Source organism: Chrysochloris asiatica, unplaced genomic scaffold, assembly GCF_000296735.1.
Source record: "Chrysochloris asiatica unplaced genomic scaffold, ChrAsi1.0 scaffold00033, whole genome shotgun sequence".
Lineage (NCBI taxonomy): Eukaryota > Metazoa > Chordata > Mammalia > Afrosoricida > Chrysochloridae > Chrysochloris > Chrysochloris asiatica.
This window is the reverse complement of record NW_006408551.1, coordinates 24929772-24956047: the sequence shown is the minus strand read 5'-3', so window position 1 is coordinate 24956047 and position 26276 is coordinate 24929772. Positions and strand designations below refer to the sequence as shown.

Below are 26276 nucleotides of genomic sequence, written 5' to 3'. Positions count from 1 at the left end.
ATGGACTCAAATGTAGCAACAGTGGTGAGGTTGGCCCAGGATCGGGTAGTGTTTTGTTCTGCTGTGCACAAGGTCACTATGGGTCGGTACTGACTGGATGGCACCTAACAACACAACGTATTAGTGATCCTACTTTTTGATAGTAGGGGTAAGCCTAGAATGATTTCTTTACTATCGTAATTTTAGAATCATCATAATTTATTTATTTGTCTACAGGCTACAGTGATACGTCTGATTGTCTAAAACTTTAGTATAAAGGATTTTTAAAATAAGAAATCATTGCACAATACAGCATATCACACATGCATGAGTACAGTGCTTATTTAACTTCCCTCGTGTCATTTCCATGTTAATGGGATTAGTTACAGTGTTTTCTTTTCTGACTCATTTACTGAGTGAAGGCCAAAAGAGCTGTAGCTTATTTTATGAATAGGATCATGAGAAAGAATTATCTTCTCAAAGAGATAGCAAGCCCTGCCTGTTGAAAAGAACTATTATATTGAAAGCTTTGATATTTTGTACTGGCAATAGCTGACCTTGAGAAAGTTACTTAACTTTTCTTGGATGAGTGTAAATCATAAAAGGTATTGCTGAATATAGACATAAAGTACATTTGAAGTTGGCAATCTAGTGTTTTATAACACTAATTTTATCAGAGGTTAAAAAAAAAAAGTGAATGCTCATTGTACTTTTACTTAAAAAAACAATTGTTGAGTCTGTGGGAAATCAGGACCTGTTTTAGACAGACAGGATTTAAAACTCTGGTTTGTTACCCTTTGTCATAGGAGATTCTTGTTTCTTGAGAAGTTCTAATAGAAAATGAAATAAAACTGATTCAGTATAGTAACCATTTTATAAAATATTTGTTAGAAATGTTTGTGCCTTTTCTTTAAACATGTAGGCTATGTTCAGAATCCTTGGATTCTGCTTTAAATGTTCTGGCTCGAGCATTGGAAAACAACAAAGACAATCCAGAAATTTGGTGCCATTACCTAAGATTGTTTTCAAAAAGGGGAACCAAGGAGGAGGTCCAGGAAATGTGTGAAACAGCTGTTGAATATGCTCCAGATTCTCGAAGTTTTTGGACTGTGAGTAGAGATAATATGATCTGATGTATATCTGTTCATAAGTCCTTGCTGTTTTTATTAAATGCCATTGATTTGGTTCTGACTCATAATGACCCTGTATAGTGTTTCCAAGGAGCAGCTAATGTGTTTGAACTGCCAATCTTACAGTTAGCAGTCCAGTGCTTATCCTGTGGTGCCGTACCAGGATTCCTCATAATTCTTTGGGTCATTCTTATGTATAGAAATATAGTTTAATAGATCATGTATTTTATCTGTTTGCCTACCTATTTTGTGTTTCCAATTTCTAGCAACCCTCCAAGCCACTTCTGGGTCAGATTTAACAAAGCAAGGAAAAATATACTTTATTTCATAAGGAAGTATTGTTTGTTGTTACTAACTTTATTGGTAAGGAAAAATACAAAACAATCAAAAACATCTGACACTTACCGGAAGCAGTTAATAGCACAGCCCCTAAATTTTTTTTTTTCTTTTATTTCTCAATGCTTGTATAAAAATTTCATTAGTATGAGAAAATATTCTGGCCTTTTTATTATCTGTCTTAATTCCATATAGAAAGAATCCTAATCTTTAATTCTCATACCTAATTTGAGTCCTGGTGTGGCGCTGCAAGATAAGTCACTAGTCCACAGGGTTGGTTTGAACAGCAAGATTGGCAGTTCCAATCCACCAGCTGCTCTTCTGAAACCCTGTGCAAGGTTGCTATGAGTAGGAACTGGGAACTGACTCAACGGGCACTTAGCAACAACAGTACTAATCTTTGCTAAGATACAAAGATTTGGTGAAAGGGTAGGTTTTTCCTTTCTGAAAGAGAATGAGATGTATCCTACCCAGACTTAAAATTACAATTGATGCCTTTAAAAAAAAAAAAAAAAATGGCATTCCTGGGTTACAAAGGAGTTCTGTTCCTGTCAGCCTTTAAATCACATTTGTACTAAAGGCAGAAAGTTAGGTTAGGATCCTAAAGTCAGTGAAATGTTTGTCTTAGTATAGAATGTATGTTTGTATGCATTAAAAAAACAGTAAAGAAACACTTTCAGATACACTAAAACATCTTTAACATCATAATACAGTAATAATCCTGTTTTGTTGCTGATCACTAGGCAGCACCTGTTTGTTATTTTGAACCATTATATAAACCTCCAAGTTTTAAGATTTGTAACTAAGTAACCTAGGTCTGCCTGTATTAATTAATTTCTGAATTTTTTCTGCATGAATTACAAGAGTCATTATTCAGATAAATGTTTAGAAAAATTTACTGCTTTCCAACTTTATAATTTACTTGTTAATTGAAATTCAGAACCAAGTAGTTTTGGGTAACATTGTATCCCTTAATGAATGAACATGCTACTCTTGTTCTCTGAACTCAGTACTGATTAGATATGAACAGTGAAAACAAATGTTTGGTTTTCAGAAGGCCTGGTTACTAAGGTTAATGCTGTTGATTTGCAGAGAAGTTTTATGGGGCATGGTATTCAAAATACCTGTTTCTGCTTAAGTACTTGTTGTTCAGTGGTTAGTGCTGTTGGTGCCAACTCATGTGGTGGTGGTTATGTGCCGTGTACAGGGTTTCCGAGGCTGTAAATCTTTACTGGAGCAGAAAGCCTCATCTTTCTCCCGCAGAACAGCTAGTAGTTTTGAACTGCTTACCATGAGGTTAACAGACTGACTCGTAACCACTACACTACCAGAGTTCCTTGGTTCCATAGTAATTTTGTGTACGGTTTCCGAGGAGCAACTGGTGAGGTTGAATTGCTGACCTTCTGGTTCAAAGTCCAGTGCTAATACTACAGTGTCACACCAGGAGTCCTTAAGTTAGTAGGTCTTTAAAGGGACTGACTTTCTTGATTGGAGTCCTGATGTGGCACTGTAGGATAAGCACTAAACTACAAGATCGATTTGAAGTGTAAGGTCGGTCGGTGGTTCAAACCCACCAGCCAGTCCTCAGAAACCTTATACAAGGTTGCTGTGAGTTGGACCCCACTCGACAGCACTTAACAGCAGCCACAACTTTCTTGATTAATCTTTTTTGGATTAAAGCCTTTGTAATATAGATGGTGTTCTCAAACTTGTAATGCAGTCACATACCTAAGTAATGCAAATTGTTTGTAACCATAAATGTGGGCTTTTGGACATCCATCCTGGTCTTGCGGAGAGACAAGATAGAGGTACACTTGTGTTTTTAAAGTTTTCATCAGAGTGTATGCTCCAACATGTGTGAAATGGAAAAATCTAGATGGTAGTACTAGAAGATTGGCTCATACCTTTTTTTTTTTAATTGCCCATTTTGCAATTTCTTAATGAAATGGGAAAGATCTATAGTTTTAGAATTTATTCTTATAAAGCAGGATTAATTCTACAAAACTTCTTTGGATAGTTTCTGCATTTAGAAAGCACCTTTGAAGAAAAGGATTACGTGTGTGAGCGGATGATGGAGTTTCTGATGGGAGCTGCCAAACAGGAAACATCAGATGTTCTCTCCTTTCAGCTTTTAGAGGCTCTTTTGTTTAGAGTTCAGCTGAACATATTTACTGGAAGATGCCAAAATGCACTGGCAATTTTACAGGTAAACACTCATATCATTTAAATACATCTTTTGGAGAATTTTGAATTATGGGTAGAATTATCCAATGGTAAGAGAATAGGACTTGGATTTGTAATAAGTAATAAGCTTACTTACTGTAAACTGTGACATTGGGCAAGTTCATGACTTTCCTCATTTGCTTTGTGAGGATGTTGTTAATTGCCATTAAGTCGGTGTGGACTCATAGCAAATATGTTTTTTAAATTTTTGATAAGGTTTAAATGAAAGTGATATTTGTCATGTACTCACCACATTAACTTCAAAATGCAAACCATCAGGAAAAAATCAGAACTTAATGAAAGTCTTCTGTTTTTTTCTTAATTTGTTTAATGTTCTACCTTATCTGTAGATTCTGAGTATCAGGGTACTTAAAATGTGTAAATTAATTTTCTATTACTTCTATTATGGAACTTGAACATAGTGAAAACTATGACTTTTCATTTAGGAAAAAAAAAGGCAATTATCAAAATTTTACTTAAGAGCCACTCCAAAGAAATAAAACACATTTTTTCATCCTTGCCTTTATAGTTGAATCATATTTTGATTATCAGGTATCATTATTTTAAAATATGTGTTTTTTTGTCTTCAATATACCTAGAATGCTTTGAAATCTGCTAATGATAGAATAGTAGCTGAATACCTTAAAGCAAGTGATCGATGTTTGGCATGGCTAGCCTACATACATCTTATTGAATTCAACATTCTTCCTCCAAAATTGTATGATCCATCTAATGCCAATCCTTCAAGAATTGTTAACACAGAACCATTTGTAATGCCGTGGCATGCAGTTCAAGATGTAAAAACGAATCCTGATATGTTGTTAGCTGTTTTTGAAGGTACGTATAAATGACTGTAAATGATTTAGAAGATCAGCTTACCATTTGTTTTCATAATTAAGTGGAATTAATTTATATCCGTAGTTTGTAGTTTCATAATTTGTTATGTAAATGACTAAAAAATTAAGCATTGAATCATCTAAGCTGAGCGTTGAGGTTTGTAGTTTAGTGAGAAGATAAAATCTGTGGTGGTTGGCTGTGTGCCGTGGAGTTGGTTCCGACTCATCGCGACCCTGTGCAGGGTTTCTGAGGCTGTAAATTTTTACGAGAGCAGAATATCTCATCTTTCTCCCATGGAGTAGCTGGTAGTTTCGAACTGCTGACCTTATGGTTCGCAGCCCGATTCGTAACCACTACATACACTACGCTACAAGGGCTCCTTGATAAAATCTGTATATTTGACATAATTATTGCATATGCAAAGCAGGTAAGTGGATTTTTACTGTATAAGTCATAAACCCATAGGGATGTTTGTTGTAGATTGGCATTACCAAGAAAGTCTTCCTAGAAGAATTGGAACTTTGAAGCATGGATGTGATATAATACGGTTTTGTGCCATTGAGTCCTTTCTGACTCATAATGACCCTACAGTACAGTAGAACTTCCCTAAGCTAAAATCTTCGTCAGAGAAGATTGTCAGATCTTTTCTCCTGAGGTGGCTTCAAACTGCCTATCTTTCAATTAGCAGTCATGTACTCAATCAGGGCTCTTGTATAATATGGTGATCCTCTTCAAAGATGGGAACCCTTGTCTTCTTTATCTCTGTAGTTTTCAAGGATCTGTTAGGTCTGACAGTGTATTAAGTACTTAGTAAATGTGGCACTGTGGGTTAGTGCAGTGGACTGCAAGGTCAGTTTTAATGTAAGGTTGGCGGTTCAAGCTCAGCAGCTGCTTCTCGGAAACCCTATACAGGGGTCACTGAGTCAGAACAGACTCGACAGCACTCAATAACAACAGATGCTTAGTGAGGGGCATGTGGTGACTTTACGATAATAACTATTGGAGTGCGAATTCACTATAAGTTTGAACCAACTGTACAGCACTAAAAACAATAAATACTTATTGAAGGAGCTCTGGTTGCATAGTGGGTTATGCATTGGGCTGTCAGCAGTGTGAATCCACCAGTTACTGCATGGGAGAAAGATGAGGCTTTCTGCTCCCATAAAGACTTACAGCCTTGGAAACCCTATGCAGGGTCTCTATGAGTTGGAACCAACTTGACAGCACACAGCAGCAAATGCTTATTGAATAAATTACTGAATAAAGGAAGGAAAACAAGAGTAGCCCCATTAGGGAAGCTAAGTAAACAAAAGCAACAAGTAGATAGGAATTTGTGTTATTTTGAAAAGGAATTAGGAAAAGGGGGACCTCCTTATCAACGTGAAAATTCTATGCTGGAGAATGTAGGAATTAAGCTTGGTAAGTGGAATGATACTAGATTTTCAATAACTCTGAAAGTGTGGTAGACTTGATGACAATAGTGGTTTTTCAGAAATAAAAGAATGTGCTTAAGACAAATGATACTAGAGGTAAGTATGCCAATCCAACCAGGAGCTAATAGCCATAACTGAAGCTCAAGAAAATTAACTTGAGGAAGAATAGTATTTGTTAGAGACATATGACACTTGCCCATAGAGGCATAGCGATAGAATGAATGTTAGGGAGAGAAGAAGGACTAGTCCAAAATAATTTCAGAGTTTTGAGTCTGGGTAAAGGAACGTGTCATTAATAGAAAACTGGCAAATTGGGAAACTGATTTTCATAGTTGTGTACCATTGAGCCTGTTTCAACTCATAGCTACCCTATAGGACAGTGGAATGCCCTATGGGGTTTATTTGGCTGTTAACTTTAGTCACCAGATCTTTTCTCCTGAGGAATGCTGAGGAGCGGCTGATAGGTTCAAACCACTGACCTTATAATTAGCAACCTAGTTCTTACACATTTTGTCACCAGGACTCCTTTTGGTTTTCCTAGTAGGACGGATATTTATTTGGTAATTGCATCTAAGTGAATGGTGGAAGTAAGCAAAGAATTGGAAGATTATTGGTAGAGAAATGAATTTGAGATTTAGTTACAAAGAAAGTACTGTGTTACATACACATTGTGTAACAAGTTTTAACGTGCTCTTAGAGTATTACATAGTTGAAACTATGAGATAATATTTTCCCTGAGAAAATGTAGTTTTAAGATAGTAGCAATAAGGGGTAAAAGAGAAGCAATTCAATAACTGAGACTAAGAGGAAATATAAACATCTCTTACACCACTACACTTGGAGGCCATTTTAAATAGCACTGGATTTGAATTATCAATATAAAAAAAAACAGCTGAAATAAGAAGGCAGAGACTGCCTTCATTAATCTCATCTGGGAGTGTCTGGTGGACTCAATTTTGCTTATATCTGTGAAAAATTGGGAGAGTGCAACAAGTATTGATTTTGGGGTTACAAGTAAATTTTAGTGGGTGGTTTAATTTTGCAAATACAGAATCTGACAATAAGGATTCAATGTATTCTTAAATTGTTTGAGATTCGTTGTAAGGAACTTAAGATAAATGCAGAGCTATTTAAGTAAAAACATTATTAGATGCAAGAGCTTATATTAGATGGTTGTATTCTTACCCGGAAAGTGAAGGTAAGGGCTTAATTAAATTTTGCAGATACCTGAAAAAATACCTTCTTTGGGTTAAAACGAAACAAAAGAAAAAAAACAACTGCCATCTGTCAATTCTGACTCATGGTGACCCCGTGTGTTGCACAGTAGAACTGCTCCAAAGGGCTTTAAAGGGCATGACCTTTCAGAAGCAGATCACCAGGCCTTTCTTCCAAGGTGCCTTTGGGTAGGTGGGTTCAAACCAACAACCTTTCAGCTAGTAATCAAGAGCTTAATCATATGTGCTATCCAGGGACTTTTACCTAAAGGAAGGAGTTTTGAGAGTTCAGTAAAGATGAGTAAGATGATCTTTTCCCATTGGTCTCTTAGAATTTATATAACACAGTAAAATAATTCACATTATGTTTGATTCATGTCATTGTGATGCTTTTGGATAGATGCAGTGAAAGCTTGTACAGATGAGAGCCTTACTGCTGAGGAAAGAATAGAGGTCTGCCTCCCACTGTACACAAATATGATTACTTTGCACCAGCTTCTAGAGAGGTAAAACTTAATTGATCAGCAGTTAACCAGATATTTAAAACTGATTGTTTTATGTGATAAAGACTTGTTTGTTTGTTAAGGTTTGATGCTGCGGTAAAGCTTTGTAAATGTTTATTGGAATCATGTCCTATGAACTGCCAGTTGTTGGAAGCTCTTGTTGCTTTATACTTGAGAACAAATCAGCAGGACAAAGCCAGGGCAGTCTGGCTTACTGCATTTGAAAAAAATCCTCAGAATGCAGAAGTATTTTATCATACCTGCAAATTGTTCATCTTGCAGGTAAAAATGATTCACAATTCCTTTATAATATGTTTTTATGTTTCATGTTTTCTTATTCATCCTTTAAGACAATTCAGACATCAGCCTCTCCTAGAAGCTCTTTCTTATCCTTTTACTCTTTGTGTAAACTATAATATTCCTTCTATCTCTGCAGTAATAACTGTATTTAGTTCTACCACTGCCTTTATTGTATTACTTTGTAATTGTTGTCTGTAACTATTTTCTATACTGGATTGCTTCTTGAGGGCAAGGACCAGGACTTAATTGTATTTCAAGCCCCAACATCCAACACTGTGCAGAATGTGTAATAGAAGCGTAATCAATAATTTGTGCGTGGAATTGAGCCTGGGGTGATATTAAGTGTTAAACTGTTTAATGGTTCATTGAACTTCAGTGATCAGGATATAAAAATTAACTGAATGTATCTCAGACTTACCCTCTTCCACTTTTTCCCCAAGACTATTTAGCCTAATATAATCAGTAATTTTGAGGGGGTTTACTTCCTTGAAGTATTTTAATTAAATACTGTAAACCTGATGTATATCCCCTTTCCTTTTTAAAAATAGAATCGCGGCGATAATCTTCTTCCACTTTTGCGGAAATTTATTGCGTCCTTCTTTAAGCCGGGGTTTGAGAAATACAGTAACATGGATCTGTTTCGGTAAGTTTGTAGAACACATTTGTAGAGGGTGGAGAACAGCAGTTCAGCTCATTGTAAAAGATCAGTTATTTTGTGGGGATTCATTTTAAACTGATTTTTGTACTTGAAGCACGCCTTTCCAGAACTGTTGTGGGTGCAATAGCATTTAAAGAAATGGAGGCAAGATGTAAAATGCTTTTCATTCTTTGGATTAGAGTAAAGGTTAACATTGTAGTGACTCAGTATCCTTTTACCTTATTGTTAATTTTAGCACTTAGAATTATATTACCATGAAATGATCTCAATAATTTTTGAAAAATAGATTTATTTCACTGGTGTTCTAAAGTGAAGGTAAATGATATGTATTTTCCTTTTTTAATTGTCAAGGGAATGGCTCTAACATCTGAAATGATGAGTGAGAAGTTTGGGGAATTTTTTTCTGACCCATATTTTCTTAATAGCTTATGTGTTGTTGTTGTTAGGTTCTTCAAGTTGGTTCTGACTTAGTGGTGACCACTCTGCCCAACTGAATGAAACACTGCCTGGTTCTGCACCATTCTTATAATTGTTATGCTTGAGCTCATTGTTGTTGCCACTGTATAGTGTCTTTCAATCTAAGGGACTCCTCCTCTTCTGGCACTACATCTGACAATATTCAGCTGGTATTCATAAGGTGTTCAGTGGCTAACTATTCAGATATGGCCCACCAACCTCTCCTTCTTCCTAATCTGCCTTAGTCTGGAAGTTCCATTGAAACATGTCCATCATGGATGACCCTGCTGGTATTTAAAGTACTGGTGACAGAGCTTCCAGAATCATAGCATCGCACAAACCACCACAGTATGACAAACTGACAGATGAAAGCCTAGATAGAGCTCTGTGTTTACTGTATCCCTTTGCTTTGCTGAGTGTGTTTGGGCTAATAAAGTTTTTTCTCATCCATTTTTTCCTTAACAAATAATAAACATTTTAGGATTGCAGGCCATGTGCTCCCTGTTGCTACTACCCAGCTATGTTGTTGCGGAGAGAAAGGACCAGTCAGTAGATACATGAATTAGATGTGGCTGTGTTCTCATTCAAACTTCTTTTATAAAACTAGGTGCAGTTTGCTGACCTGAAGTAAAATAGCATTAAAAGGAAAATATTTTATCATGACATACTTTTATATAAGGAAGAATTAAGAGAAGGAAGACCTAAGCCAAATACCTTCTAAAATTATTTCTTGTGAAAAATGTTGATAATAAGCAAAGATAACGTCTTGAGTTAATGGCTGCAAACTTGTTACTTGCAAAATATTTTTATTTTCCCTGCTTTCTCCCAGAATAGCATTGTTGTATTGAAACACATTTTTGTTAAATAAAAAACAACAACAACAACAACACATTTTGTGAAATCTGTTAAGTGGGTCCTCCCATAATAGAATATTCTCTGAACAGGACAATTAATTTGAGATCTAACAAAGTTTGGAGTCACTATTCCTTCCCAGACTTTAGGCTTTTTATCTATTTTCTTATGGTAGCCAATTTACTACCATAATGTTTTAACACTTTTCTTGCTCTATTACATCTAAATGAATATCTCAAAATAAATTACAAAAGAATAATTTAAAATGCAAATTAATTTTAAAATTATGTTGTCCTATAAGGAGTTCTTGTGTGGCGATGTGGGTTAATGCGCCAGGCTGCAAAGCCATTTGAACTGCAAGGTCGGCAGTTCAAGCTTACCAGCTGCTCCTTGAAAACCCTATACAGGGTCGCTGTGGGTCAGAATCGACTCCACGGCACTTGACAACAACAACAACAATAAGGATTTAGATTGTTTAGTTTCTTAATGCTCACTTCCCTTTAAATTTTATTGCTTTACTTCTCAAACTCAGGCAAAGGACCAATCCAAGGTTGAACCAAACTCATTACATACTTGCTGGTTCTGGTCTTCCCTTGGGCGTGGAGGTACTGGTAATTGGTTTAACTTGAAAGAAGATGTTGCCAGTTTCTGCCTTGGTAACTAATCAAAGATGTTGATGCCAGGTTAATTAAGCAGAATAAATAACAGTGTCAATATAGTTTTGAACATTGGCTGCCTCCAAATAATACTTAAATTATTTATGAAATTGTTCTGCTGTATTAAATTCTTTTGTGGGAATAGTTTATTTATTCAGAGGAGAAAAGGGTACCCTACAGCCGTAAGATTTTGTTTATGCGAAGTATGTGAGTTTCTTTTAATTAAAGAAGTCTATTTTGGGTCAAATCGACACTAAAGATATTTTTAGAGAAAGGCAATTAAGAAATAATTTTTGACATTTTCATACTTGTACATTGGTACAATTTTGTTGATTTATAAATTTAGTCAGTTTATTAATATGCCAAAAGTATTCTTATTAGAGTCACATTAGTATTTTTTTTTTTTTGTCACAAATAGAAAATGTACAGCAAGTATACTTAGAACAGCATTTACTGATAACTTTTATGTCACCTAGAAAGTGACATAATTGTACTTTCTAGGTGACATTTAGCATAAAGAAGATATGTGGAAAGAGCTAAGTTGGGTAATTTTCATGTGTTTCAACTCAGTTTGAAACTAAGGGAATAATAACCAGAAAAGTTGAATTGAGGATTTCATTCACTTCAATGATTAGTCTAAGGATGATAGAATTTTCCATAGATTAGAAGCCATCATTTTTGGGCCACCTCAATTTAAATTGTGTACACTAAAATCCTTCAAAATTAAGTGATTAAACTCATGGTCATATAGGTAGTTTTGGCAAAGTCAAAATTACAACCTGACTCTAGATGTCTCATCTTCTTCATTTCTTGTGTTTTTCCTCCATACGGCTTTTCTAATCCATTAAAATCTATTCTCTTGAAATCATTTTTAAATACAAGTTAAGCAGTTATACTAGATTGTCATATTTGAAATCAGTGTATTTCCTTTAAAAATTACATAGACACTCAAACAGATTCAAATACATTGGAGGGCAAAACTGAATTAGTCAAAGTCAAATCGATTTCTTTACTGGTTTACTTCTGTGCTTTCCTGATATGTATTGTCATTTCTCAAGAAGAAGCTATTCCCAATCTTTTTTTATTATGACCTCTATTTAACAAGTGCTTATGGGTCAATACACCCTAGAATATAGTTTAATAACGTGTCTAAAATTAAACCTGTGTATATATGTATGTGTAAAAGAGATTGTTTTCAGATAACAGGTTTTGAAAATAGTTATAGGAAAGTACAGACATAGAAGTTTTAGATACTTTGATAGTCTCACATTTTCTGTTTTCATTAGATGATTATGGTGGCTTATTTAATTTGGGAGATAGACTAAAAATCATTTTAGGGAAGGAGTTATTCATGTAGGATAAAATAAAATATTTCAAGGAAATTTGAATTGAAACGAGTTTTTTTGTTTGCTTTTAAGCATTAGTAGTGTGTGCATAGGCATGATTGTAAATGATTTTTGTTTCAGGTATCTCTTAAATATTCCAGGACCGCTTGACATTCCTGCCCGTTTATGTAAAGGGAATTTTAATGATGAAATGTTTAACCATCAGATCCCTTACTTGTGGCTGATTTATTGGTGAGATATTGTCTTTTGTGGAGCGATGTTGTATCTCAGTTTATCCTTATTATTACTAATTCATACTGTGTCAAAATTAGCATCGTGTTAAAGTCGTTGAAGTAAAATTGAAAAAGTTAAAATTTAATGCATATTAAAGAAGATTGAAAAGAAGGATTTAATTGTGCTTACATCTAATGTTTAAAGTAGACTTTATCATTCCTTTACCTTAAGTAGAATTGACTGTAATTGTCTAACATTTTCCTTCATTTTTTGAATAGCCTTTGTCATCCTCTTCAATCAAGTATTAAAGAAACTGTTGAAGCATATGAGGCAGCATTAGGGGTGGTCATGAGATCTGATATAGTACAGAAGATTTGGATGGAGTAAGTTTAGTTCTTTCTAATAAGAATGCAATTTTGGAATAAGGGGACAGGGTGGGGAAGGGTGTGAGCTCTGCTTTCTTGGTGAGAAAATTACTGGTTTGATTATTCTAAATTATCGTATTTTTCTTTTGGCAGTTATCTTGTCTTTGCCAATAATAGAGCTGCTGGATCCAGAAACAAAATCCAAGAGTTCAAATTTTTTACTGATTTAGTGAATAGATGTTTGGTTACAGTCCCTGCCCGATACCTCATTCCTTTTAGCAGTGCTGATTACTGGTCCAACTATGAATTTCATAATAGGGTAAGAATTTAAAACTTTTTGTTTTAGATGTTTATACAAAGCTAGGTACTTAAATGGCAGCAAACCTGTTTTATATCAAGAGAGCTTTTCCTAGAACCACTTTCCCAGCATTCACCATTATTCTTGACCATGTTTCATATTAGCTCTTCAAAGTTTAGGAGCAGAGGCCTAGTTTATGGCAAACATTGTTCTTTAAGATTCAATTAGGATAAAATGTGCAAATTGATTATGTTTTAAGAAAATGTTCTCCCTCCTCTGAAATAAGTTACCATTCATTTTAAGAAATACATTGGCATAATTTTTAATGTTTTTTTGAATATTTCTACCAATTAAAAGGTATGTTTGAGTAGTTGGACATTTTACTGAATGAAAAAATCTGGTAAGGATGAACTTATATAGTGTAGCTGCTCATTTTGTTTACATTTTGTCAAGCCAGTATAGGTTCACACAAAGCATAAGAAGCTAAAATCAAATGCCATTTAGAATTTTAAAAGTAGAATCTGACCAATGATATATTTATGAGGTTACTTTATATGTAATGAAACAACCAATTGTGTTTATTTATAATTTATTTCAGGGGTCCCTTAAATGTACACTTAAGCTTACTGTATGTGTGTGTATGTATATACATATGTATATATGGAGTCCTGCTGTGTCACTGTGGGTAAATGCGCTAGACTGCAAGGTCGGTTTGAACCACAAGGTTGGCAGTTTAAGCTCTCCAACCGCTCCTTGGAAAACCCTACACAGGGTTGCTATGAGTTGATGGCACTTAACAACATATATATGTATGTATGCACATTATGTATATATGTGTGGGGTTTTGTTTTTATGTTTTTATTTTGGTGGGATGGTTTTGTTGCTAATCAGCATAACCAATTATTATGCTTTGTGCTTCTATGCCATTCTTTATCCCAGGATCTCAAACCACTTTATGGACATTAAGTCATTTACACACGGGCATTCCATGAGCAAGATGTGGCAGGTATTATTAGCCCTATGACTTGCCCAACTATACAGCAAGTAAAGGTAGACTCAGGAATGAAATCCCGGACTCCTGGCTTCTTGTCAGTGTTTTTCAGTCCATGGCTCTCATCACTAGACCATATTTCCTAATTCATATTTGAAAAGTCACTAATATAATTAATGATAGGAACTGTAACTCACAGCATCGTACATTATTATAATTTATACATTCATGTCTTGAAGGCCATTTTAATTTTTTCATTAAAGCACATAGGTAATTGGGTTCCAAATTTTTGGTTGCATTCATGTTTTCTTCCCCCTCCCCCCCCAACCTTTACAGGTTATTTTCTTTTATTTGAGCTGTGTTCCAAAGGCCCAGCATTCCAAAACCTTGGAACGGTTTTGCTCAGTTATGCCAACTAATTCTGGACTTGCACTGAGGTAAGAAGAAATAAAATCTTTTGTTTTTTTGTCCAATAGTATAGGCTTTTCATATAAAATTATTCTTGAAAACTTGATAGGAAGAGTCTGTTCTTCCACTCTTTCCTCATTCATATACTTCTCTTTCAGCATTATTATACAATATTTAGCTACAAAGGTCTGTAAAATTCAGATCAATTCATAAAACTGTTCAGGTTATTGGGGTTAAATAATTCAAGTAAAGTTTATCTGTGTTCCTTGAGCACTCACCAGCTGTCTTTAACAAAGGTATTTTAAGCAGTAAGTGTATTTTATATGGAAAGGGATATTGCGTAAGAGGCTTTTAAAGTGTTAGAGACAGTATCCAGCTGTGTATATTCTCATTACATGTCTTATTTTATATAGATCAGTGGTTCTCAAATATTAGCATCCTTCAGAATCTCCTAGGATGCACTTTAAAAATGCAGATTCCTAGGTTTAAACCCTCAAACCACATTTGAGAACCACTCATCTAGGGATCTTATGAATTTATTCAGTTAGAAGGAGATTTTGAGACTATGTTGTTTCTCTGTTCCAGTAAACTCATTTTGACTCTCAGGAATTATTCTAAAATGTAGTCTGAAATTTATTATGCATCAACTGCACACTAATGGTTTTGATTTCCACTTATATAGTCATTCCCCTGTAGCAGTTTTATTTTACAAGTATAAGCTTGTTTAATGAATTGTAAGGCGTGTCTAAGCTTTTTGTCACATGATCCTTTTTCTTTGAAAATATTTACATTCCAGTTAGAATGTATGTGGGAAAATGCCATATGAGATTCAAAAAAGTCAGAGTCTGCTTATCTGAGGAAGCTAATACATGAAAGATTCATATTATACCATCATCGTTAATAAAAATTTGTGACTTAGTCTAATTTTGACTGACTTCTGTTATGATAGAGATTTTGGAATATAGATAGTTTAATTGTTGGTTTTGTTGGTACATCTCCACTTTTGTGTATCAATATCTTCTTTTTATTTCCTTGGGAGGGTTAGGTTATCCTTGTCCTTTTTTCCATTGGAATGAAGAATTTAATGATTAGTCACCGTACTTAAATTTTTGTTCAAGATAGTTCAGTTATTTAGGATTTAGCATACTCTGTTTAAAAAAGAAAAAAAAAACTAGGAAATTTTAGTAGTATGTCAAGTCATTACTTTTAGAAAACAAGGGCAGTGTTTGGAGAATATACATTAGTATCGATACTTAAGAAGTACATGAGCCTTTCTATAGTTTGTTGAAGATGAACATATTGTGACTGGACTTTGTCCTGGTTTAAGAGGCATTTACAAATGCTTGCTGGATAACCTTGATGGAATGTTACTGACCAAAAATGATAGCTCAATAGCCATTCTGTTCCTAGAACATATTTAGGATACCTTACACTTGCAATGCTTTGTTCATTTTCCTGAATGTACTTTACAGGCTACTTCAGCATGAATGGGAAGAAAGCAATGTTCAGATTCTGAAACTTCAAGCCAAGATGTTTACATATAATATCCCAACATGCCTGGCCACCTGGAAAATGTAATGCAACAATCATGTACATGTTTTTATAGCTATTGCTTTTATTTATAAGGTTTGCTCCAGACAGGTAAATCTGAAATGACATCTGTTTTTTTTCCCCATGTGCAGATCTCTAATTTGATTTGTTTTTGACACTTGCTGACATTTTATACCAAGTCAATGAATGCTCAATACCAATTGCCTTTAGAAACAAAAAAGATAGACTTCTAATTTTCCTTGAAGGCGAACATTTAGATAATACTATTGTTAGCAAACAAATGTATCTGGTAACATGTTTTCAGGGTATATCTTTTGAAATGTAGAGTTACTTTCACATAGTCAGATTTCTTCTAAAGGTGTTGTTGTTAAGTGCCTTGAGGTAGTTCCTTAGCACCAGATTATTTTCTATTTCTTTTTTAACATTTTGTTGTGTTTTAGGTGAAAGTTTACATAGCAAATTAATCTCCCATTCAACAATTCGTTACACTGATTGTTTCATGGCTTTAGTTGCTAGCCCTGCGATGCAGGTTTTTTAAATTAGAAATTATAAGTACTTTTTTTTTTTTTTCATGAACTTTATTTATGTTCAAAACACTGGTCTGTTTTTATTCCTGTAAAGTTGATAAAAATTGTTGAATTTTTCTTTTCACTATAGGTTACCCTCCTTGGAAGTTTAGCCTGTTACTTTCAGGAAGTTTTGTACTCAGATTCTCACAGTCAGCATTCTGCCAGTGGTAGTATCTAATTTTCTTCAAAGATATATAAATTTTTCTTTTCCTTTTTCTATATTCCTTTTTATCTTAGAGCCATTGCTGCTGAGATTGTTCTAAAGGGACAGAGAGAGGTAAGCCATCACTGATTATTAGATGAATCATATTTTTAAGCTATTCTGCTCCTTTTGTGACTTTTCAATTTAAGTGGATAAAGCATAAAAGTTATCGTTTGAAGATCTAAAACCCAACATAATCATTTTGTCTTGAGTGTTATATTGTTAAGTACTATTCTTTAAATGGGATTACAAAGGTGTTTTTGTTTGTATTTTTCTTTTGTGTTTTCTGATGGAATTGTGTGTATATCTATCTTATAGGTCCACCGTTTATATCAGAGAGCCTTACAGAAGTTACCTCTTTGTGCATCACTGTGGAAAGATGTAATGCTTTTTATCTTTTATTTCATCTTGAAGTTTTCCTATAAATTTTCTGCATGTGCCATATCCATTGATGTGGTGATGCTCAAACTCTGGCTAAATCTTACTTATATGCTTCCCTGTCTTTTACAGCAACTCTTGTTTGAAGCATCAGAAGGAGGTAAAACTGATAACCTGAGAAAACTAGTTTCCAAGTGCCAAGAGATTGGAGTCAGCCTAAATGAGCTCTTAAATTTAAACAGTAACAAAACAGAAAGCAAGAATCACTGAACACTGGGTGCAGTCAGTTCTAAGCCCTTATAATAATTGCCAAAATTATTTGAATGATCCTTCAAGATTAGGCTGATCCCCTGGTTAAGGTCTGTGTAAAGCAGACAAGTATTATTTGATCATATCAAGTCCCCTACAATATTCTATCCTCTAACCGGAAGCAATGAACACAACCCTCTTCAGTTGGATAAATGAACTTCCTGTTTGGCCTGCTTCTAGGCCCAGCCAGATTGTCATAACATCATGTACGTAAGTATAGTTCCTCAAAGTGACTGACATTTATTTTAATTTTGTTTCTGTTTTTATTTTATACTTTTTGCCCTTTATGTTTTGCTTTTCCTGATTCACTTGACACTCTGATGCCTGAGAGATTTTTTGTTTGGGGTTTAATTTCTAGGGCTGTGTTTACAGTAAAAAGCAGGCAGTTCCTTTTGGTTCTTCTTTTTTAAATCTTTTGAGATTCTTCATTTCAGGATATAAAACTTAAGCAGTCCATCTTAAGGAAAGTGTAACTGCCATGGCCACAAGTCTGCTAGTTGCACTTGAATTGCTCTAGTAGGGTTGTAGATTGCCATTTCTACGTTCTGGACTCCTTGCTGAGACTGTTTAACTTGAAGATAAAAGAAACTATTGCAAATGCCAGTGCATCAGAACCTAAGAGTGGTCAAATATTATGTGCAATTTTTTGTAAAGATAGTTTAATTTATAATAAAGTTTAACAATTTAAAGAACAGTTAATATTTGAACTACTTTGTATTGAAATACTACTTTGTAGTATTAAAGTTGTTTATATATAAAATATTTTGAATATAAGTTAACTTTTTTTTTTTAATGTTGCTGTCTTTATTCACATTTCACACTGGTGGGAAAGGGTTGGAGTAGGAAATACGTGTAGTCACCATAGTTAGATCACTGTTTTCTTAAAGAACCTACTTTCCTATTTGAAAGAAAAAGAAACATTTCAATTATTTTATTATTATGGTAAAAATACATATAACAAAACATTTTCTAATTCAATTTTTACACAGATTATTCATCATTAAGATTATATTCTCCATGTTGTTAAGTTAGCATTTACCCTTTTTCAGTATATTCCACCACCATTCTCTCACTTTATAATTTTGGCAGTGATAAGTCCTGTTCTGTTTTGAGGGCAATGAACTGTTAATGATTTCATTAACAGTAAATTCCTAATTTTCAAAATTTTCCAGAGTGTTTAAATTTTCCAAAGTGTCTTCCAACTGTAGAATAGTTTTCTTAGAGATGTGCTGCTATGTTGAATGTCAATATGGCCGAGTATAAAGAAAGCCTTTTTGCTTTTCTTTTCTTTCAGTCTTTAGTTTGTTTGCACTTGAGAAAAACAAATTTTCATGTTATACACGCTGCCACAAGTCTTGCAATCTAATAGTGACGACATAGAAGCAGCATGAGGATGTGCTAGCAAATTTGTATGTCTTTCAAAGAATACTGGGCATTGATGTATGTATACAGTGCCCTACCCATGCCATGCATACAACTCCAGAGCTACACCTATGCAAGCTGTTCACACTTGAACAATTCCAGGGGTCACCATTCACAGGAACCATAATATATGCTTGTCAACAGGTAATAGAATATTAACATTTTACAATATATTTTTGGGTTATACTCACGTGGTTATTATAGTAGCATGAATATTTTACTGTTTTGGGGGCAAAATACTGTCATATTGCAAGAAAACAGTGATTCCCACATTAAGGACTAAGATTCCTCACATCACTACTCCCACCACACCCAAGGGGAGATGGAGAAAAACACATCAAAACGGACATTTTAGGCTGTGGGTTTTTATCTCAGAAAAAGGAAATGGTGTGGCAAATTGCAGTGTATTTTTGTTTTTTCTTCATTTTAGAGAACATAGCCTAATATTTCTATTTACCTGTTAACGGAAAGTGGACCTTGTAACATTATTGTCACTGAATTATCTAAGGCGGTTTGCTTTCAATTAAAGGGAATATAAACCTGCATCATAAAGCAAGCAAGGATCTCCAGGTGCAACATCTAAGAGCTAAAGGCACTAAGCAGACAAGCAAAACAGGTGATTAAGATGGACAGCAAGCATAGAGGGACTTTATTGAAGATTGTAGTTCAAATATTTATTTTGTTCATGGTTGTTGAAAAAGTAGGAACATGTGGTTAGAATGTTCAAAGCAGAGCCAACATTCTTGGTTAACACGATCAGGTGTCTACAGATAAGTCATAATTTCTTTAACTCTCCTTTTATGTGTTAGTATTAGGGAAGAACAGGGAAATATAATTTTGGTGACCTTTTGGGTTTGGAGATTATGCCTGCAACTATATCCTTGCCCCTCAGCGTAAATTACCAAAAATTATGATACAAAGTTGGAGTCCTGGTGTGGCACTGTACAATAAGCATTGGATTGCTAACTACAAGGTTGGCAATTCAAACCCACCAGCCACCCCTTGGAAACCTTATATAGGGTTGCTTGAGTCAGAATTGACTCTAGAACACTTAACAACAACATTATACAAAATAATTTTGGACAAGAGCTATCTATTCAAGACAAGACAAGACATTTCTGATACTTCTTTTTTCCTCAGAATTGAGTGTTAGCTTTTTATGTTTGGTGCTTCTAAACGTGTAAATGAGAGAGTTAAGGTGGAAAATTTCTTTTTTTAAATTTATTTCTGTAGGGTTCCATATGCTACCACAAAGTCCTCTCCATTTTTCTGCAGGCATTTCTCAGTTGTACGTTGCACTTCGGGGATTTGGGGCAATAAAGAAACCACTTCTTTCCTCCTCATCACCATTTTCATAACCTTTTTCAGCAATAGGTGTGCAGTACTTTTTAAGCACTTCTTGACTGAGATAACTGCCATGAATGATGAAAAGGCTTTTCTTTTCTCTTCCCTCTGACATAGAGAGAACAGAAGGCTGTATCTTTGACAGTTGGTGTAATGGACATAGAATTTGGCTTTACTTTTCATTTCATGACCTTCACAAGAGGGATCCCACAACATTTCAGAAGAGAATCGGGCATTCTTTTTCCTTTCAGAATGAGTTTGAACTCTGCATTAATCTTTGTAAATACAGACACGAATAAGGGGGTTCTGAAGGTGCTTACAGTTTAACAGAAGCAGAATAATATATGCAAAGAAAGTATCTCTAAAGGGGTTCCTTAATTGAGCTGGGGATCAGGAAAGCCTTTGTGAATAGAAGTGAATTATTGGTTAAGTCAGAAAACAGGATGATGAAAAATTAGGATCCAGTAGTATTTGCAGAGTCCTTGTTAAGTGCCATCAAGTCAGTTCCAACTCATAGTGACCCTGTGTAGGGTTTCTGAGACTAAAGTTTTGCGGGAACAGAAAGCCTCATCTTTCTCTTGCCAAATGACTGCTGGGCTCAAACCTCAGACTTTGTGGTTTGCAATTCAGTGCTTAAAAGGAGTTACCTTGTTCTCACCACTTTATTAATCTGAATATTGTAGAAGGATTAGCAAGTATTTTGAAAACCTGTGCTTTTAAGATTGTTCTTTAAAAAGATTCTTTGGATTTTTTCTGATTGACTCACAACTGACAATTCATTAGAGCTGAGTGATAAGATATATAACTTCATACTAGATTATTTGTCCAGAAGAGAGTCCTCCAAGGGCACTTTATGCTTCAGAATCCATGAACATGACTGGCTAGGATGAGTAATCTTATCAGACCCCAGTGTTTAAATTACTCAGTTTAAACAGCCTTGATGTGGAAAGTGTGATAAGAATTATAACTTCTACCGTTAGATTTCTTTTTTGTTTTTCTTAAGTTCTTGGTAACACACGAATAAAATACAACTTTCACATTTAATAATATCCACCAACAGAGTGCTATGCCATTCCCAGTAAAGGTTACAAAGTTATAGTTTATTACTCGTAAGAGTTATGGTTATTTTCTTCTGTTTACATAGAGCTGCCAGAAATGGTCCAAAGTCTTCAGTTCTTTAAATTCTACTTTACGTTAGCCCAAATTCCAGAATTTTTGCAGTCTACATGGAACTAGGACTCCTGGTGTGGCAGTGTAGGATCAGAACTAGACTGAACCACAAGGTTGGCAGTTCAAACCCATCTGCTGTTCCTCGGAAACCCTATACAGGGTTGCTATGAGTTGGCACCGACTCTATGGCACTTAACAACATAGAACTAGGTAAAGCCAGGGATAAAATAGTTCAGTTGAAGATACATGTTTCAGGACTTTATCAGGGAAGCAGAAATTCCGAAATATCTGAGGCCAATACAATTGATCTTAAAGGATCTGATTTTGTGGTGAGTGATAGTGAGTCTGAATTTTTTCTTTTGCCTAAACATATTGCATAGAAGACAGTGAAGAACATGTTAATATGTGAGCCAATTGTATCACAAATGCTATAGAATACTATAAATATTGTAATTACTCTTTTGTAAGCCTTTAATAAAATTTGGAGGCCATCCAAAATGTAAACAAACCTCCAAGGGCCACCTTCTATGAATTACGCAAAATCTAAATATGGAAACCATTTGCATAGCCATTCTTAAAGCATATGTACTATGTTTGACCTTTATTTGGTAATTTGAAAATTCTAATACTGACAATTCAGCCAAAATCAAAGGTGGATTTACAGTATTGTGTGGTCATTCAGAAAAATAAATCTTGCTAATGTTCTTACCTAGTGAAGTAAGCCTCATAAAAGAATGAAAGCCAACAGCCTAAGGGAGCTGAACCAATTAGGAAAGTGAGGAGAGGACTTGAGAGCTGTTTGCATTAGTAGGTATAACCAGAGCAATCTGCTGCCAAGGCAAAACCAAATACTCTGGCACATCCTACAGTCAAATTTAATGACTGGATAATTTGGCACTTCATGCTGGTTGAAATGGAGCTAGGAAGAAATAGTTTCAGAAAATAAAGGACTGTGAACCAATGTGAATTATGGAAAAAAAAAAAAACCATCTGAAAGATCTGGGTATTAGATTTAATATTACCACTATCTACTGTATAATCATGACAGGCCATTTAATTGCTCCTTGTCTCTGTTTCCCCATCTATGAAATGTAAAAATACGGGTTTTGGATCATTTTCCAAATTTTTGGAAACATGCACAAAATAGCAATTGCTTTATTGTCAGTTGATGGACATCAATCTAGTAATGTTCAAGTTTGAGTTACAATTTCTTCATTAACTATAGCAGTAAAATAACAAGGATTCAGTAGTTTTTGGTCCTTTGAAAATGGAATTTTGTTAAGTGCTGTTGAGTTGATTCTGACCCATAGCAACCCTGTATAGGGTTTTGAAGGAGCAGCTGGTGGGTTTGAACCATCAACCTTATAGTTCAGCCAGTGCATTATCTTGCAGGATTCCTTGAAAATGGATTTTTGTTGTTAGGTGCCATCAAGTCGGTACCCTATGCACAGCAGAACAAAACACTGCCAGGTCCTGGGCCAACCGCACAATTGTTGCCACGCGCCCATTGATTGCTGCCATATTGCAATCCATCTCACTGGGGGTCTTCTGCTTTTTCTCTGTCCCTCTACCTTACCAAACATGATATCCTTCTCCAGAAAATGGAATAAGGTAATTTAATTCAGCTAAAGGAGCTCTGGTAGCGTAGTGGTTACGAATTGGGATGCAAGCCACAAGGTCAGCAGTTCGAAACTAACAACTGTTCCACAGGAGAAAGATGAGACTTTATGCTCCCGTAAAGCTTTACAGCTTCGGAAACCCTATGCAGGGTCGCTATGAGTCAGAACTGACTCCACCCACAGCATATAACAACAACAGCAAACATTAGTGGATTTATGCCTTATACATCACACTGTAGCTCCTTTAATCCTCAGGATAGGAAGTAGTGTAAATTCTTATAGCTACAGAATTAAATGACTTGATTAGTAACATATTGAAGTTGGGAGGTTGGGCAATGAAGAGTTGTGTATTTACATGTAGGGGGTGAGTCTGTCAAGAAAAGACAAGATTCAGAGAAGAAAGTAGAGCAATGGTGCTTAAGTTCTTTCTTTGAGTTCACCTAGGATTGAAATCCTGGCTGTATGAGCTTGGGAAAATCCACTTAAATCCTCTAAGCCAACATTTGATTAGTAAAATGGGATCAATACAAGTACATACCTCACTTGGGGCTGTGAAGGTAACATCAGATAACGGTAAAGGACTTAAGAGCTGTGCCTGGAATATAGCTCAATTGTATTAGCTAGCCACGGCACATGTGAGATTGTAGTAGATGTTTTAGGAAGGAAGCTGAGTCCTGGTGTGGCGCTGTAGGTTAATGCAAGCAAAGCCATTTGAACTGCAAGGTCGGCACTTCAAGCTCAACAGCTGCCCTTGGAAACCCTACACAGGGTCGCTATGGGTCAGAACCTATTCGACAGCACTTAACAACAACAAATAACAAAGACTTGTGGCTCCACTATATGAAATATTAAGACTAACATATTGTTAAGTGCTGTTGAGTCGTTTCCGACTCATAACAACCCTGTATAGGGTTTCCAAGGAGTGGCTGGTGAGTTTGAACAGCCAACCTTGTGGTTCAAGCCGACTTTGAGGTCAAGTGCTTATTCTTTGGCGCCACACCAGTGGTGGTGTGGTCTAATTAAGAAAAAGATAACTTAATAACAAAGAACAAGTAGGGACAAAGTAACCCAGATTTAGTTTGGACTGATACTTGTTAGGCAAAATAAAACTCTGATGAAGATTTTGAGACACAGTGGTGTTGATGGCTGAGAATGCACTCACCTCAATGCATTCACAAAGAGGTGAATTGAGTATAACTCTTTTAGAGATTCCCCAATGTGAGGAATGTCCTGAAGAGCAGATCATGATGATCTAAGCCTTTATCACTGTGGTTCTGAAACTGCAGACTTGGAGCCCCTGGGAGCTTACTGGACATGCAGAATCTCAGCCAGGCTCCATCCCAGACCTACTGAATCAGAATCTATATTTTAGTTAGATCCCTAGGTGATTTTATGCACATTATAATTTGAAAAGTACTGCTCTAAGCTAGACAATGCAAGATAGAAATGCATAGATTTTCATTGTTTAAAATGTTCAAATTCATTTGGACGTCTGGAATACAGGAAGATTGCATTTGTGTACATCCTCATTAATTCATAGTTCTGCTTCTAGTGATATTAGGTGCTGTGGAAGAATTGTGATCCAGAGCGACCACATGTGTTTTAGTTAACAAACATTCATTTTCTCACAGTTTAAGAGGGTGGAAGTCAGGATTCCGGGTGCTGGCTCTAGGGCAAGGCTCTTTGCTCTGGGGAAAGGTCTATTCCCAGGTTCCTTGGTGATCTTCAGGCAGCATGACATCTGTCTTCTTCCATCTCTACTTACATACTTCAGATGAAATTGACACGACATTTTACACTCATCTGTCAGCTTGTCATACAGTGGCATTTTGTGTGTTGCTGTGATGCTTGAAGCTAAGCCACTGGTATATTAAATACTAGCAGGGTCACCCACGGTGAACAGGTTTCAGATGAACTTCCAGACTAAGACTAGGAAGAAGGAGAGATAGATTTCTGAATATTTAGCTACTGAAAACCTTATGAATGGTGAATGGCAGTGGAACACTGTTAGCTAACACCAAAATATTGAATATAGAAACATTAGAAACAGGCAGTGTTTTGTTCTGTTGTGCATAAGGTTGCTCTAAGTTGGAACCAATTTGATGGCACCTAACAACAACTACTACAATAATATTGCCATGTTAACCCATTACTGGACTTGTGGTGTGACGATGTAAGAACAGCATTGGACTTTGAACCACAAGGTCTGCAGTTCAAATCTACCAGCTACTTCTTGGAAACCCTATACAGAGTTGCTGTGAGTTCGAACTGACCACAGCACTTAACAATGACAACCCATTATTGAAATCCTGGCATGGCACTGTAGAATAAAACACTGGACTGCAAGGTCGGTTTGAATTACAAGGTCAGGGGTTCAAACTCACTAGCTGCTTCTTGGAAACCGTGTACAAATCACTATGAGTCAGAACCAACTCAATGGCACTTCACAAAAAAAAAACCACAACCCTTTACTAAATCTAATTATAATCACAGGTATGTTATTAAGTACCATTGAGTTGGCTGTGACTCATAGGGACCTTGTATAGGGTTTCCATGGAGTGACTGCCCAGTGCTCAATCTTACAATGTCACACCAGGAGTTCACCACAGGTACATGAGATAGGATTTATAATACATTTTGGAGAACAATTAATCCATAACATTCCACTATTTGGCTCCCCCAAAATTCATGTCCTTTCACATGCAAAACACATTCATTCTGTGATCCCCCAAATGAATCCACTTAAAGTAAAAAATCTCATCTGCTAAATTATCTAAATCAAATATGGGTGATAGGTGTATTCTATCTTGGGTCACAATTATTTATTGGTGAACCTGTGAAATCTAATACAAGTTATCTGGTTCTAAAGTACAGTGTTCTAACAGGCACAAGATAAATATTTCCATTACACATGGAGAAACTGGAGGAAAAGAAGGGATAACAGGCAACAAGCAAACCCAAAACCAAGCAGAACAAATTACATTAGCTTTCAAAGTTTGAAAATAATCCTCTGTTCTCTTGAGAACATCTGGAAAATGACCCCACCCTCCAGACTCAACATTGGCCACACTCTTCGGATTCTGTCCCACCTTCCACTGGGATAGCGACTCTGCTCCCTTTGCTTTGGGGAGCCCCATTTTTTCTAAGTCTATCTGAGTGGCAACTCAGCTCCGTTTACCCAGTAGCTTCTGTTCTGTCCTTTAAACATGGTAACCCCACTTACTTAGTTTTAGTTGGTGCCTCTGTCCACTTGGTCTACCTGAAGACTGCTGAGTTGGTGGAGATCTGAGTCTGAAATGTAGGAAGGTGGAATGAAACCTTTTAACGCCTTCTGTGTTCTTTCCAACAGTTCTCTTGGTCTCCAAACTACTTCAAGGATGGTCTTTTCTTGAAGATCAACGTGTTTGGAAGGAAGTTAGTTGTCTCATTTTCTGCCTGTACAATTCCAGAAGGCTTTCCTTCATTTTATACAGTCTCTTTTCCTTTCAGTCTTAACTGACGGGACTTTTGCTTT

General features: G+C 35.7%; 1 protein-coding gene across 1 annotated transcript in view; it reads left to right on the top strand.

Moving 5' to 3' along the window:
- The window catches only part of ZFC3H1 (zinc finger, C3H1-type containing), a 61249-nt gene extending 44081 nt beyond the window's left edge, over window positions 1–17168 (top strand). The window contains exons 22-35 of the mRNA XM_006859562.1: window positions 902–1088; window positions 3463–3651; window positions 4268–4505; window positions 7553–7658; window positions 7739–7937; window positions 8504–8598; window positions 12044–12154; window positions 12415–12519; window positions 12655–12820; window positions 14127–14227; window positions 15671–15772; window positions 16556–16595; window positions 16839–16901; window positions 17031–17168. Coding sequence (XP_006859624.1) covers window positions 902–1088; window positions 3463–3651; window positions 4268–4505; window positions 7553–7658; window positions 7739–7937; window positions 8504–8598; window positions 12044–12154; window positions 12415–12519; window positions 12655–12820; window positions 14127–14227; window positions 15671–15772; window positions 16556–16595; window positions 16839–16901; window positions 17031–17168 — 1840 coding nt within the window. The remainder of the gene's footprint in view (window positions 1–901; window positions 1089–3462; window positions 3652–4267; window positions 4506–7552; window positions 7659–7738; window positions 7938–8503; window positions 8599–12043; window positions 12155–12414; window positions 12520–12654; window positions 12821–14126; window positions 14228–15670; window positions 15773–16555; window positions 16596–16838; window positions 16902–17030) is intronic.
- Window positions 17169–26276: the final 9108 nt, after the last annotated feature.